This window comes from Periplaneta americana, chromosome 16 (assembly GCF_040183065.1).
Source record: "Periplaneta americana isolate PAMFEO1 chromosome 16, P.americana_PAMFEO1_priV1, whole genome shotgun sequence".
Taxonomy (NCBI): domain Eukaryota; kingdom Metazoa; phylum Arthropoda; class Insecta; order Blattodea; family Blattidae; genus Periplaneta; species Periplaneta americana.
This window is the reverse complement of record NC_091132.1, coordinates 158756578-158773847: the sequence shown is the minus strand read 5'-3', so window position 1 is coordinate 158773847 and position 17270 is coordinate 158756578. Positions and strand designations below refer to the sequence as shown.

General features: G+C 34.6%; 1 protein-coding gene across 2 annotated transcripts in view; it reads left to right on the top strand.

Annotated features, from left to right (window-relative positions):
- The window catches only part of LOC138691577 (zinc finger protein 678-like), a 33604-nt gene extending 16789 nt beyond the window's left edge, over window positions 1–16815 (top strand). For both annotated transcript variants that reach the window (XM_069813679.1, XM_069813678.1), the window contains exons 2-5: window positions 991–1091; window positions 5953–6138; window positions 6440–6522; window positions 14966–16815. In XM_069813679.1, the coding sequence (XP_069669780.1) occupies window positions 996–1091; window positions 5953–6138; window positions 6440–6522; window positions 14966–16418 (1818 nt within the window). In that variant the 5' untranslated portion in view covers window positions 991–995 and the 3' untranslated portion in view covers window positions 16419–16815. The remainder of the gene's footprint in view (window positions 1–990; window positions 1092–5952; window positions 6139–6439; window positions 6523–14965) is intronic.
- The last annotated feature ends 455 nt before the right edge of the window (window positions 16816–17270 follow it).

Here is a 17270-nt window from a genome sequence, read left to right as displayed (position 1 = left end):
CCAGGTAACTTATCCCAATTAGGAGCTGAATCCGGGCCCACTTGTTTCATGGTCAAACTTGCTAATCGTTACTTAAAATCTTATAATATAAAAGGAAGTAAAGAATTATTGTTTTTATTTAAATTTCCATAATTACAAAATAAGTGTGATTTAAAGAATATCCCATGAAGTCCTCACAGTAGATGCAGACGTATCTTGATGAATCTTGGAGCGTGTATCAGCAGCACTTCGGTGTTTTTAAATTATACAATTATAGTTCTGGATTCCAGCGCTATAGCAATGGACGTTTTATGATCATAAACATCAAGTAAGATAATTATACTAGGAACAGTAGGAACAGTAAGTCCACACCTGTGGAGTAACTGCTAGAGCGTCTGGCTGCGAAACCAGGTGGCCTGGGTTCGATTCCCGGTCGGGGCAAGTTACCTGGTTGAGGTTTTTTCCGGGGTTTTCCCTCAACCCAAAATAAGCAAATGCTGGGTAATTTTCGGTGCTGGACCCGGACTCATTTCACCGGCATTATCACCTTCATCTCATTCAGACGCTAAATAACCTAGGTGTTGATACAGCGTCGTAAAATAACACACTAAAAAAAAAAAAAAAAAAAAAAAAAAAGGAACAGTAAGTGAGAATCTAAGATCAATACAGATTTCCGTGTAAAATATAGATCTCCAAGTAGGCCTACAAAACTTAGGCACGCATATGGCATATGGCTCTGTATAGGCAGAAATTTCTCTTACCATATGATTCATTAAAAACTTGTAGGTTCCTATACACCATATGGTCCCGTATGGCCGCCATGACAGCATTGCATGAAAATAAACAGGTGGTAATATCTGTACTAAATATATTCCAAGTTTTTCTGTAAGATATTATTAGTTTCCGATATGTTTAGAAAATTAAGAAGTAATAGTTCATGGCTACTTATAATAAGTGTTTAGCAGCTGCTGTGTTTCTTTTCAATCACTCAATCACTCACATTTCTTTCAGGTGTGATGGATTTGATCAAGATGGAACTTGAGGTGGACCCGTTGGATCTACAACCTCATGATAATGCACATGAAACAGAAGATAACAAGCCTTTATTAGAGGTAAACTGAAAAGTATTACTGGGTGTGTTTTTTTCTAACAGTGGGAGAAGTGCATACATTTTCCACGTTATATTGAGTACACCAAACTAGATTCCCACACCAATATTAGCTGTGTGGTGTAATGTGTTATCATTTGGAATGGCAATATGAATTGTATGTGGCTTCGAGTTTGTAGGCCTATATAGGAATCAATTTTCACATGAAGTGCTGCTATCTGTTTGTTTATTTATATACACTATTTAGCATATACATGCCATAGGATTTGTCAATATAAAATTACTACATTAAAGTACTTTCCATGTAGTCACTTAGGAGTTAGGATTAAGCTAGTGTATGCGTCTGTAATGTGGTCACCTCAGTTCCAGTCCCAGCAGATGCAACTACAAAGGATAAAGAAAAAATTTATACATTATTTATATTTTAAAAAATATCACGTTTCGTCTTATGAAAAGCAAATTTCATATAATCAGTTACATTTTGAATTTTATTATAAAACTTTAAAATCTAGACGATTAATAATTATTAATTATAATTAGTCAAATTTTACTCTAAAAGACTGTTAACAGTATATTGAATAACTTTGATTTTCTTAAATTCCTTCAGTTCAATGTAAAAAGAACAGAATTACGTCATACGCAACCTTTTGTTATTTCGATTCCTAGAACTGTTTTCTACAAGAACTCTCCATTGTTTGTTATGTGTAATACTTACAACTCTCTGTCTTTAAACTGTGATTCTCAATTACATTTTAGTTTAACAATTGAATAATTTCATACAATATTAAAAAGAATTGTATTTCCTTAGATATTTAAATTATGAATAAGTGTATTACAATGTTTTTTACTATAGTTTTGAAATAATTTTGCATTATTATATTGACATTTGGCACTATGTTAGCTGCAATATTATATTCTATCATCTATTATGTATCTTTCTTTCTTACTTTCTTCCTTTTGTTTGTGTTGTTAGTTTTGTTTTTTCTTATTATGTATTTTGTATAAGTATCAATGTAAGCCACCTATAATTGGAAGCTTGCTTCTGTTGGTGGTGGATTTAAAATAAAATAAAATAACACCGTAAAAGTTCTTTTTCAGTAATAATTTTTTAACGATATATAAAATATTTCTTATGTTAGTGATATTTCTAATTTATAGATGTCATTTATTATAAAATCTGAACCCCATAACATAATGAGTATTTAAACTATTTTCTAATTTGTATCTTGAAACAACCAAATTATGTGTACCTCTAGTGTTGTGCATCAGTAAAAGATACCTGATTAAAATGATTTAGATATATAAATAAAATGGTTTATTAAACATAAAGTGATTCAGCATAAAAACATCTTGAACACCTGCACTATTACCCAGAGTAAAACACCATAATTCAAATATCTCTGAAAGAAACTAATATATGCATTTAAAAGAGTACCAGCAGGAATGAACTATTTCGTACTTCGTAATAAAAAAGACAACCCTACGTAACTTTGTACATAATTCCTGCATATGATATTTCCATGTCAGTTTTCCGTCCATCCAAAAACCTAGTAACTTTATACTCCTTCCAGATTCAGTGTCATTCCTAAGACTAAATAACAATGTCTGAGTCTTACTAATATTTAGACTTAAAACATTAGCTAAGAACCATATTTCCATAGAATTGAAGGTGTTTCTCATATTAAAGTCATCACTAATCACTTCAAAACCATAGTGTCATCTGCAAATGTAATGATCTCCTCTGTAGTAAATCGTTGACAGCAATAATAAAAAGAAACGGATCCAAAATTGAGCCTTGAGAAACTCCAACATTATCAACTGCACAGTGGGAAGATACGTTCCCTTGAAATTCAACACTTGCTGTGTTCTTGTAAGATACGATTCAAAAGAAAATCTCGTCTCCTTGTACTCAATACAATGAAAGTTTCTTCAGCAGTACATAATGAGGCATGCAATCAAATTCCGTATTCAAATCGGAAATACATGCCATCACATTCGGTTTTAACTCTAATACATTTATCACCCATGACACAACTTTCTACTTTAATGCAGTTGACTTACCTTTCTTAGAACCGAACTGTTGCTCATTTATCAAATTATTCCCATCAAAATATATAACCAACTTAAACTGAACACACTCTAACATGTTAGATAGGTAATATCGGTACCAATGACACAGGTCTGTAATTTCAAAGTAGATTCGTTTCACCCTTATTTGTACATAGGTTTAATTATTTTAGAAATTTTTAGTACATCAGGAAATTTACCTTGATCTAAACGTTGATTAATTACTATCAATAGAGACTCTAAAATAACATCATTTATATACTTCAATAAAACATTTGAAAAACCATAGTAATCCTGACTTTTATAATTACCAGTATTTAATTTAATTATCAGATTATAAAGTTTTTCATGTACTGGTACTTTCAATCTGAAAGTAGTAATACACTTTCTTAATGTATGTAAAAGTATCCAAGAATGATAAACATAGATTTGAAAAACGGACCAAGTTGAGGAGTGACCAGATATTAATTGAATTACTGACAAAAATGATACTGACTCAGTTGAAAAAGGAGGAGCGTGAAATATACCTAAATAGTGCTCTTTATGACAGGAGATTTATTATTATTATTATTATTATTATTATTTATTATTATTTTTTTTATTTGTTTTGTATTATTATTGTGTCGTGAATCTTTGTAGCATAGATGTTATTCCATTGATCTTTATTGACCCTCTAATGTCGGCAGTTTAAGAACGTAGAAGAGTACAATGTTTAATAAGATATTTGTTAAACTATTGGTATGAGGTTTGTAAAAGAATAAATCATGGCAGTCTTTATGTTGAATAACATTTTCACGGGATTGACATTTAAAATTTTGTTACTGTTGACACTCATTCAATCCTGAACAGATGGAAAAACTATTTTGGGCAACTACTGAATGTACAAAGGCCAAATAGAAATTATCGGGAAGAAATTCAAATTCAAACTGCTGAGCCATTTATACCCGAACCCACACTTTCTAATGTCAAAATTGCGATAGAAAATCTGAAAAAGTACAAGTCGCCAGGTATCGATCAAATTCCAGGAGAATTTGTACAAGATGGTGGAAGCACATTATCTATCGAAATTTATAAACTTGTGCTTGCTATTTGGGAAAAGGAAATTGTACTAGAACAATGGAACGAGTCCATAATTATACCTATTTTTAAGAAGGGGGACAAGACTAACTATGGTAACTTTCGAGGAATATCACATTTGCTGACGTCGTACAAAATTTTGTCCAATATTCCTTTGAGAAGATTAACTCTATATGTAGATGAAATTATTGGAGATCATCAGTAATAGAATGACTGTTGATCAGATTTTTTGTATTCCGCAGATAATGGAGAAGAAATAGGGAGTATAAGGGTACAGTACATCAGTTATTCATAGATTTCAAAAAGGCATATGACTCGGTTAAGAGAGAAGTTTTACATAATATTCTTATTGAATTTGGTATTCCAAAGAAATTGGTTTGATTAATTGTGTCTCAGTGAAACTTACAGCAGAGTCCGTATAGGCCAATTTCTATCTGATTCTTTTCAAATTCACTGCGGGCTAAACCAAGGAGATGCACTATCACCTTTACTTTTTAACTTTACTCTAGTATATGGCATTAGGAAAGTTCAGGATAACAGACAGGGTTTGGAATTGAATGGGTTACATTAGCTTCTTGTCTATGCGAATGATGTGAATATGTTAGGAGAAAATCCACAAACAATTAGGGAACACACGAAAATTTTACTTGAAACAAATAAAGCGATAGGTTGGAAATAAATCCCGAAAAAGACAAAGTATATGATTATGTCTCGTGACCAGAATATTGTACTCGTACCAAATGGAAACATAAAAAATTGAAAATTATCCTTGAAAGAGGTGGAAAAATTAAAATATCTTGGAGCAACAGTAACAAATTGGGAGGCAATTAAACGCACAATAAATATGGGAAATGCCTTGTTATTATTCGGTTGAGAAGCTTTTGTCATTTAGTGTGCTGTCAAAAAATCTGAAAGTTAGAATTTATAAAACAGTTACGTTACGGGTCGTTCTGTATGGTTGTGAAACTTACTTTGAGAGAGGAACAGAAATTATGGGTGTTTGAGAATAATGTTCTTTGGATAATATCTGGGGCTAAGAGGAGAATGGAGAAAGTTACACAGCGCAGAACTGCATGGACTGTATTCTTCACCTGACATAATTGGGAACATTAAATCCAGACTTTTGAGATGGGCAGGGCATGCAGCACGTAGGGCGAATTCATAAAAGCATATAGAGTGTTAGTTGGGAGACCGGAGGGAAAAACACCTTTGGGGAGGCCGAGACATAGGTGGGAAGATAATATTAAAATGGATTTGAGGGAGGTGGGATATGATGATAGAGACTGGATTAATCTTGCGCAGGATAGGGATTGGTGGCAGGCTTATGTGAGGGCGGTAGTGAACCTGCGTGTTGCTTAAAAGCAATTTGTAAGTAAGTAAGTATATTGGTAGGTGTTCTATAATTCTGCTTTACAGTGCCCTAAATAGTAAAATGTCCTATAAAATGTCCCACTCGAAAAGACTCTCGCACTTGGTCTAGGATATAAATCAAACTCTAATCATATATTCTGTAACTTAATTTCACAACGAATACTTGTTATTGTTATGGGCTATTGTTGCTTGTGTTCCTTAAGGTTTCGTTCGCATTCTGCCTTCAATTGTCTTCAGAAATCGGTAGCATAACACATCCAAGCAGTACCAGATTGATGGCTAATATACATGAAGTGAAGTTTACAACAGTTCAATGAAGTTATTTCTTGTGTTTCCTTTATGTTCTTTAGGAAAGAAATTTATCGATTCTGCAAGTGGGGGACATAAAAACAGAATGCGTTGACGACAGCTATGACCTCTCATCAAACATAAATGTTGAAGACACACCAGTTCCTTTTACCTTTGCTGCGGTGAAGTGTGAAGTTGAAGACACTCCAGTGGGTATCAGCTCTCCTGTGCTGAAGTCTGAAGTTGATGTAAGTGGTTCATTATCAGTCTACAGATATACTGACAGTGGATTTTGAATTATATTAGAGGCATTAATTAATTTAGTATACTATTAATTGTTTTCGTTTTTTCGATATTACCTCAACTTAAACTACTTCCATTTTAGATTTGAAATAACTTGTAATTCAGGTACATATGTTTCTCGTAGGCAACAGACAATAACCTCGAAAGCATGGAAAAACTTATCCTTCCTAGGAAAGGAATTTCATTGTAACTTTTCACTATATCTGGGCAACTAAAGCTCTCTTTATTTTTCACTTACTTTTCCAGGAAGATTTTTTCGATGTGGGCAGTGTTCAGCAGGAACAGAAAGTGGAAGTATCTTCAGACGTGGATGAAGTGTTCTCTGAGAGGTATGTCGTGCTAATTATGCTTCTTCCAGTCTTTCATAGCTTCATTTAATGATTATGTAGGACAAATTTTATAATGTACTGTACGGTTTTGTTTCTAATATATTTATGTGGTTATGCATATTGACACCTCAACATATTTTGATACGGAAATGGCATAAGATTTACTAAAATTATCACTGTCATATAATATCTTGCTTTATTTATGTTTCTGCTGTCCTTTCAGAACCGTGATGTCTTTTAGGGTGTGATCACATGTCACTACTTTGAGTGATAACACTTTATATGCACCTCCAATCCCTGTGAATTGTGCTAGTTCAGTGCTTTTCGTGGTGCGCAAGTTGATCACTGCGAATGTTGCCACGAGCCTTTTAATTTTTATTATAAGGCTACATAATGCAATAATCAATATCACTATATCCCTAAGAAATGTTGGCAACTTTGCTATTTGAAATTATGCGATAGACAGTATCAAAATTAATTTTATATATCTTTATTTTAGCACTTCATGAAAGAATATATCAAGCAGGAGTGTTTTTAGCTAGTATTTTCGGAGTTGTACTGTTGTTCACATGTAGAATGAAAGTTCCATCTCCAATTTTCTTAGAGATTTGCCTCATCTCCTTCAAATTGTTCGTTAGAATGAACAGCTTTAATTTCTAATTACCTATCCTACTTGATTTTCTGACTGGTTCTGTGCTATGTGCTATTATTTCGTCTGTATTCACCAGGAGTATAATTGTATATTTTCTTTCTATTTGTATCAGTTTCACTTTCATTCAATTTTCACTTATTTGGTACCTTTCTTTATTATGGTCTCTAATTACAATATTTATTTTTTGCCCATGTAGAATGAAAAATGGTATGTAACTAAGTCAAATACATAAAGCGGATGTTCCCTTGTATCCTCATTTCATTAGCGTCTTATATTTTTTTCTGTCCTTCACCTAAAAACTGTGTTAATTCCTTTAGCGTTCTTGGGTTTTTATTCATCATGGGAAAATGTGTCTGTTTTAATCATTGTTCAGTTATGATAGATTATGTTATCATATGCCATTGCAGGAAGTAGGCCTACATATCAACCACTCCTACAATTCACTTTCTTTCTTGACATGCATAATTATTTTAATAACAGCCTCTCATCTTATTTCACTCTCATTCTTAGAAAAAAAAAACAGTAAATTTTTCATTAAGACTTAGAAAATGTATTACAGATGTGCCTCCAGATGGAACTAATTGCACTATTCTTACTGGTTGCTCCACATTTCTCAGTAATATTGTTTTTGAAACTGCAAGGTCGCAGAAGGGCATATAATACAGCAATAAATATGTTGATATAATTGAGTTATATAGACATTTGTTGCAAAAAGAAATTGTGAAGGAAGTGAACAATTTTCGAGTACTGTAAAAGATTAACTATGTTGGTTTGTAGCTTGTTTTACATACCGTTGCACTCTTCGAAACTTTAAAATTAAATTTCCCACAAACTGCGTATTCTGCTATATGCCCCTCTTCAAGCTAACTCCAATTCTGTTTGGGAAAGTTTCCATAGTCCATTCTATTTGAAACTATTTTCCATTCATTTCGATGTTGTTCAATTAATTTTAAAACTCTAAAAATTTCTGTTTCTTGCCATATTTCCTCCTTTCTTTCGTGATCTCGTATATTGTTTGCATGAGGAACTAAGGAGTGATGGGACTGCTATTAAGATTTCATCCATAACCTGGTTCTTTATTAACCACTGCAAGCAGGATTGTCTCTTCTGCTTGGATCACATTGTAGGTGTTCGATCCTTTTACCACACTAGCCATTGTCCAAGGTTACCCAGCATCTATTATCGATATAATATAGCTAATATTCACTTTATACACTGGACTATTTTAATAGCTTTGTATGATGCCAAGTCTAAGTGCATCCAGCACAATATTCCCATTTTTCAAAGGAGCCTTAAATAGTCTGGTAATAAAAGTATTAAAAAGTGACTAATTTAAGAAATTGGTGACGAAAGGCAACGAATGTAGTCTACTCGAATGATCGTGGGTAACGAAATTACGCATATTGTTCTGCTTCAAATATTTATTCTTGTTGTCGGTGCCACTGTGCTCATGTCAGTGATGACATTGGAAAGTACGCTTTGAACTGTCTATGAAAGACGTCATTCACTTTCGGTATTTTCTGAGTCACCCATTTTCGTCAGAACGTCGTCGATGATTGATTTTGCAGAATGCTAGGGAGTCTTCAGTGGAAAATGGCAGCAAATTCTTTCCCTCCTTCAATAAATTGTAATTTTTGTTCTAGGCGGAAATATTCTTTTCCTTTAGTCTGCAGGCAGGCAAATCTGAAGACTTCTTGGACAGATTTAGATCCAAAATCAGATCACTTAACTCAATCCAATCTAGGCGTTCATTATTTGGAGTTGTTTGAAAATCGCTATTATTGTCCCCAACTTCATTACTTTGTGCTCTCTGAGACATAAGATTTATCCTCTGAGATTTGTTGTAACTCATTGTAGGGTGGAATGGTTACAAGGGGATAGTTGAATGTAGCTTAAGATGTGACCACTTACCACAATTACTTGGATTGATCCCTATGATTTTGCTGACTTACTTTCTTACTTACTTACTTACTGGCTTTTAGGAACCCGGAGGTTCATTGCCGCCCTCACATTAGCCCACCATCGGTCCCTATCCTGAGCAAGATTAAGCCAGTCTCTAACATTATATCCCACTTCCCTCAAATCCATTTTAATATTATCTTCCCATCTACGTCTTGGCCTCCCCAAAGGTCTTTTTCCCTCTGGCCTCCCAACCAACAGTCTATTTGCATTTGTGGTTTCGCCCATACGTGCTACATGCCACGCCCATCTCAAACATCTGGATTTAATGTTCCTAATTATGCCAGGTGAAGAATACAATGCGTGGAGTTCTGTGTTGTGTAACTTTCTCCATTCTCCTGTAACTTCATCCCTCTTAGCCTCAAATATTTTCCTAAGCACCTTATTCTCAAACACCCTTAACGTATGTTCCTCTCTCAAAGTGAGAAAAGTTTCAGAACCATAAAGACAAACAGTAATGTAACTGTTTTATAAACTCTAACTTTCAGATTTTTGACAGCAGACTGGATGATAAAAGTTTCTCAACCAAATTGTAATAACAGGCATTTCCCATATTTATTTTGTGTTTAATTTCCTCCCGAGTGTTATTTATATTTGTTACTGTTGGTCCCAGGTATTTGATTTTTTCCACCTCTCCAAAGGATATATTTCCAATTTTTATATTTCCATTTCGTACAATGTTCTCATCACGCGACATAATCAAATACTTTGCCTTTTCGGGATTTACTTCCAAACCTATTGTTTTACTTGTTTGAAGTAAAAATCCTGTATTTTCCCTAATCGTTTGTGGAATTTCTCCGAACATATTCACGTCATATGCATAGACAAACAGCTGATGTAACCCGTTCAATTGCAAACCCTCACTGTTATCTTGGACTTTCCTAATGGCATACTCTAGAACAAAGTTAAAAAGTAAAGGTGATAGTGCATCTCCTTGCTTTAGCCCACGGTGAATTAGAAACACATCTGACAGAAACTGTCCTATACGGACTCTGCTATATGTTTCACTGAGACACATTTTAATTAATCGAACTAGTTTCTTGGGAATACCAAATTCAATAAGAATATTATATATAACTTCTCTCTTAACGGAGGCATATGCCTTTTTGAAATCCATGAATAACTGATGCACTGTAACCTTATACTCCCATTTTTTCTCCATTATCTGCGTATATACTGGTATATATATCTTTACTTTAGCACTTTATAAAAGAAAATATCAAGTAGGAGTTTTTTTAGCTAGTATTTTCGGAGTTGCACTATTATTCACATGTTGCAATATGTACAGTATAATGAATGTTCCATCTCCAATTTTCTTAGAGATTTGTCTCATCTCTTTCAATTTGTTCGTTAGAATTAACATCTTTAATTTCTATGTACCTGGCTTACTTGATCTTTTGACTAGTTCTGTGGTATCTGCTTTCATCCTTACCACTTTAGTGATCTATTCCAGTGTTCTTTTCTGGAAATATATCTTTTGAAGAGATGGAAAAATTCAAATACCTGGGAGCAACAGTAACAAATAGGAATGAAACTCGATGGGGAATTAGACACAGAATAAATGTGGGAAATGCCTGTTATTATTCGGTTGAAAAGCTTTTATCTTCCAGTCTCCTATCAAAAAATCTGAAAGTTAGAATTTACAAAACAGGTATATGAACTGTTGTTCTTTATGGTTGTGAAAGTTGAACTCTCACTTTGAGAGACGAACAGAGATTAAGGTTGTTTGAGAATAAGGTTCTTAGGAAAATATTTGTGGGTAAGAGGGATAAAGTTAGATGAGAATGGAGACAGTTACACAACACAAAACTGCACACATCGTATTCTTCACCTGATATAATTAGGAACAAGAAACAATCAATTAATTTTAAAATAAAAAAATGAAATAAAATAAAAAATATGCATAAACATGTTGAAGTTGAAGGTATTTCAGAGGACAAATTACCTATGAAACGAATATCTTGAGAATCCCTTAAATCCAGATGTTTGAGATGGGCATGGTATATAGCACTTACGGGCGAATCCAGAAATGCATATAGAGTCTTAGTTGGGAGACCAGAGTGAAAGGACCTTCGGTGACGCCGAGTCGTAGATGGGAGATAATAAAAAAATTGATTTGAGGGAGGTGGGATATGGTAATAGAGACTGGATTAATCTTGGAAAAGATAGGGGCCGATGGCAGGCTTATGTGAGGGTGGCAATGAACCTTCGGGTTCCTTAAAAGCCATTTGTAAGTAAGTACTACCAAATACTCTACAATGATAATACCGGAAAGTTCACAGTAAATGTGGCGAATGACTCACCAGTGCTATCTAGCGCCAGGGATTGTAAGCAGCGACGAATGGTGCATTGAACTGCGATATGAGCTTTGTTCTTCAACAAACACATAATGTCCTAAGGATTATTCTCGTTATAGTTCTAGCCTATCCAATGTCAGTTAAATGTGATAATGTTTGTTCTATGTTTTGTAAAAACTATGCCTAGCAAAATATGTTAGATCTTTCTTCATATTTCCGAAAGATAGAGATTGGGAGTATTCGTGTAAACACTAGTAGAATATTACTTTTCTGTTATAAGGTGATGATGATGATGATGATGATTTTATTATTATTATTATTATTATTATTATTATTATTATTATTATTACCGGTACTACCGTTATTTGCTTTTGTCTTTTATGTGTGCCAAGCTTATATAGACAGACGTTAATTAATGAGGTTTAATAGTGCTCGTCAGCCACTATCGTTATTTGCGTCCTTATCTAAACCTTTTTAAAAAACAAAACACAAACAATATCATAAGCAAAATGCGAGCACTAACTGAAAACGCTGTCAACAGTTCTAGACGAAACGTTTAAAATTAGAGAGATAGAATATATTATGTACAAAAATGACAAAATATTTTCAGATCACTTTTGATTATCGGACTTCAATAACCATAATTCGAAACATTAGGAATAAGTAAAAATAGAGTGTAATAAATTGGAAAAGTATACCGAAGTTTCAAATCAGTCGTAGGAGGTGTGTTAATTTTTAATACTCTGTTTTTAATAAGAGAGTGAAGATGATAGATTTTCCTCCACTGAATTTAACAGCTCTTTCTTCCGAAAATATGAGTCAAAATCAAAGCACAATGAAAGAATCGCGAATGTTCCAAATAAACATATTAGATCTTGCATCGAGGAAGCTACGGGTTTTCTTATATTAGACAGAAACAACAGACCATACTCCTCCATCGTATAAGTAGATAGTGCATTAGCAATTGCATATTCTCTGTGTTAGCTGAAACAGTTACTAAACTGCATAAATCTACTTTAAATTGGTCTTATAAAACACAATTTCTTTATAGTTTCTCCGTATAAAAATTGAAAGTCTTTACTTTTTTTAATCCAAATAGTGTGTCTTGAGATGCGTATCAAAAATGTGTATTGATGATTTTGTAAAGTAAGTGGACTCATGTTTTTTCATAATAAGTGATTCAGGTAGTTATATGGACAAATAATTTACCTAGTCCTACATTTTAAAGCCATTATTAATATTTCACTAAATTAAGATCATTTTTTAACGATGCAAGAAATCCTAAAAAAAATAAAAACTGGCTCAAGTGGAAATGACAGCTCTGAACACAGCACGTCCAAATGCCGATTTAATTAAAATTATTCAAGATGATGAATTCATTAGTCACAAGTGTGCTTAAAAAGAAGGAAATGAGGAAACGATATTCCAGTTACGATAAAAGTTTTGCCGCAACATTCCATTAATGTTCACCTCAAGGCTAAAGATTTCTAAGAATTAAATTATGTTTACCAACAGATCTCTCAAAAATTGACTTCACAAATTTGGTATAGACCCAGTATAAATCGTACCATTCTACAATTAATTATTAAAAATAAAATCCTATATTCTACCACTGAGTGAAAAAATTGTAACTATTATTGTTGAAGATAAAAGATCTTTGAAGGAAAACAACTTATAATGCTAAAACAGACACTTTCAGAGATTCGTTGAATTAGGTATAGATACGCCTAATCAACAAACTTCAACCGATGTAAAAATTTCAGAAGTACCATTTGCAAATCAAGCACTGGTTTTCATTATTCGAGGAATGTGCAAACTTTTAAAGCATACTACGTATAATTTATTTTCTATCACAAGATACCATGCCTGGAGACATTTTAAAATTACATCTGCTTGATGTAAAAAATAAAATACAAAATACAGGCTTCATCCCTAAAGCAGCGACTGTGCCAGTATCTTCACTGACAAACATTTCAATGTGCTAATAAATTGTTACATCAAAAATAAAATTGATAACCATTAGCCAAGGAACGAAATACGTGATGTATGAAAGTTTCTAAAGTCATGCACAACTAAATCATTTGAAAATACGGGAATTGTCTCATTTAATTTCTATTCCAATAGCTTATAACTTCTTATTCACTTAAAATGTTGTGAACCTTTGATTCTAAATAAAACTATTGATTTGCATTTTTTATTGACATCAAATGAACCCCTCTCTGTTTTTCCTCACGTAACCTAGCACGCCGCAAGGAGTGTATAAACAATCCAAGCCACTAGATAGCAGCACAGTCACTTTTCGCCGCCGCTTGCAATGCTAAACAGACAAGCTTTCCAGTATTATTGTTATAGAGCAGGCCTGCACAAACAGCGCTCAACGAGCGTGCGCGCTCCTTCGGAGCGGGAGAGCAGTGTTTACCGCTTGCCGAAACGGAGAGGAAGATACGTCAGAATGACATAGACTTGCTATAGGTAGAGGAGAGGGAAACGACCACTCAGCTATCTACTAGTAGTTGAGTGCAGTGTGTAGGCCTATTCTCAGTAACTGTTTCACGTTGCTTACCTACTGCTACAGTACAGTATGGAGGAATCTAAAAGACGGAACGTAACATTTAACATTTAACGATTTACAGCTGGAAATTATTGATCTTCAATGTGACCTAAGAGCTAAAGATCGTTTAAATAATACTACTAGCCTGGTTGAGTTTTACAAGACTAAACATTAACAATAATAACCACGACTACACAGACTGGCTGTGAAAATGATTGCTATGTTTGGCTTAGCATTTATATTTGTGAGCAACTGTTTTCTATAATCAACTTAATGTACTGATAAATAAAAATATAACAAAATGATATTGTACATTTAAGTAGCTATAGAATTTCTGTAAAATAATAGTCCAAGATAGTTTTGCAAACACTGAACGGGAATTCATTTCATGAACACTGATAGTACTACTTTCTTTTGTGTACATTTTGTACGAGATCACCCCTTCTTCCAGTTCACTCTTATACAGAGCACAGCTAATATCTGCATTCCGCTCATGAGCTGTGAGCCGGCTCGTAGAGGGCAAACCTTGTGCAGGCCTGTTATAGAGTATTTGGTACTATGTAAACACTTTCACCATTTTTTTTCTAATTTGTATGTAGGCTGAAAACAAACTAGAAAACAGAACAATCTCCGATTTGCAACTTGCAATGACGATGATATCCCTATTTATGCAGTCTATTAAAGCCATAACAAGAATTTAGATATTATTGCGGATAATGTAACAAATCAGCTTTTAAATATATTGTACTGTATTAGATCATTATTTAAATTGAGGAATGTCTTAGAAATAGCGAGGTACAGCCTGTGAAATGTCATTTTCTAAAGCAGATCGCCGTATAACCCAAATAGTTCTTAAAACGAATACGCCAACAAAAAGTGCATTTGCCTGTGCTGTTATCTGATATATAATGTAATGATTAATATATTTTAATATCACCACATTGAATCTATTGGACACCGATATATATATTTTTTTCTTTTCAGTATTGTGGATAATGTTAATAATCTGTCACAAGAACTTGCCAGCATTGATCCTGACAAAGCGAAATTGACACAGGTTGGTAGCAATGGAGCAGACTGTTCAAACGTGAGAGACGTAAGCCGTGATTCTGTGAAGTGTAATATATGCAGCGAGGTTTTTGTAACGCAGCAGTCTATGAAACTTCATAAACGCATACACACAAGAAAAAAGTCTTTCAAATGCGATGTCTGTGGGAAATGTTTCTCATCATACGCGGATTTAAGCAGACATGGACGCATACACACGGGCGAACGGCCATTCAAATGCGAGGTGTGCGGGAAGTGTTTTTCGGATCCGGGAAATTTTAACGAACATACACGTATACACACAGGCGAAAGACCATTCAAATGCGAAGTGTGTGAGAAGGGTTTCTCTACAGCGAGGGACTTACGCAGACATGTACGCATACACACGGGCGAACGGCCATTCAAATGCGAGGCATGTGGAAAGTGTTTCGCAGATCGGGGAAATTTGCACGGACATAAACGTATACACACCGGCGAGAGACCATTCAAATGCGAAGTGTGTGGCAAAGGTTTCTCACAGTCTGGGAACTTAAAGGAACATGTAGCAATACACAAGCGCGAAAGGTCATTCAAATGTGAGTTATGTGGAAAGTGCTTCTATACACCAAAAACTTTATACAGTCATGTACGCACTCATAGCGACCAAAGGCCATTCAAATGCGAAGTATGTGGAAGGGGTTTCTCTTTACATTCAACGTTATACAGTCATGTACGCACACACAGCGGCGAAAGACCATTCAAATGCGAAGTGTGTGGAAAGTGTTTCTCTGCATCATCAACGTTAAAAAGTCATGTACGCACTCACAGCGGCGAAAAGCCATTCACATGCAAAGTTTGTGGAAAGTGTTTCTCTTCCTTGTCAGGTGTAAGTAGACATGCACGCATGCACACAGGCGAATTTCCATTCAAATGTGAAGTGTGTGAAAAGTGTTTCGTTGATTCGGCAACTTTAAGCAGGCATGTCGGTATTCACACCGGCCAGAGGCCTTTCAAATGTGAGGTGTGTGGGAAGTCTTTCTCAGAGTTGGGATACATGAAGAAACATGTACGCATTCACACAGGCGAAAGGCCATTCAAGTGCGAGGTATGTGGAAAATGTTTCACAGATTCCTCAAATTTATACAGACATGTACGCAATCACACTGCAGAAAAGTCATTCAAATGCAAGGTATGTGGAAAGTGTTTCACATCTTCGGAAATTTTAAACAAACATGCACGCATGCATCCAGACGAAAGGGCATTGAAATGCGTGGTGTGTGGAAAGTTTTTCTTAGATTCGTCAGATTTAAGCAATCATATTTGCGAAATGCCGTTCAAATGTGAGATTTGTGGAAATTCTTACTCCAAATTGAGGCACTTAAATGAACATTCAAGAATTCACAAAGACTAAGTTCATTCAAATGCGACGTGTGTGGACAGTGTTTTTCTCAAGCAGAACATCTCTATAATGTCCATGTAGGTACAAGCAGGAGACCGTTCAAATGGCCTGTTAGTGAAAGGATTTCCAAATTCTCTTCTGCTGAAACTCTGCAGCCATTTTACTTTCAGGTGAGAGACTAGTTAACTGTGGTTTGTGAGTAATGAATTGTGTGGAGAAACAAGTGTCCTTCCACTTGAGAAAGTCCTTTGAAATGTGTAGACTATGGAATGTGTCACATGTAAGGATAAGCGAAAAGGGTATTTTTCTTTACACGTAAACCAGAGTTAAAATATATCTTTTTGTGTGTAAATTTTGTTTGGAGAATTGAGAGTTTTGATACGGAAATACAGTGAGACATTTTTAGTTAGATGCCTTCTGATCGTGGCTTCTTGTTGTGGAAATGGTCTCCTCTTGTAAACCTAGTATTTTTATTTAGTATTTATATATTTTCTGAAAGGATAAAATGATTTTGTATTTTGAAATAATAATGGGAAATGAACCTAAAAAATGATGCCTCTCGTTGGTATATATATATGCGTGGCATGTGCATAGGGAATTTCTTGTTAATGCTTAGAACCTCCTCAGGTGGGATTTTAGTAATTTATTGCCAGATATTTTCTTCTAATGTAGGAAGATACAAATTTAGCAGAGAATTTACATAACGAACGCACCTACTGACCCTGAAACAGCCAAGAGGGTACCTACTCTTTCTGTGTATTGGTTGACAGCTGGGTTCTTTCAGTATGTAGTAATCTTCCTCTGTCGGCCTCTGCAAAGTTTGTAGAAGTGTTGCTCAGTAATATGTGCTCGTATTGTAAAGTT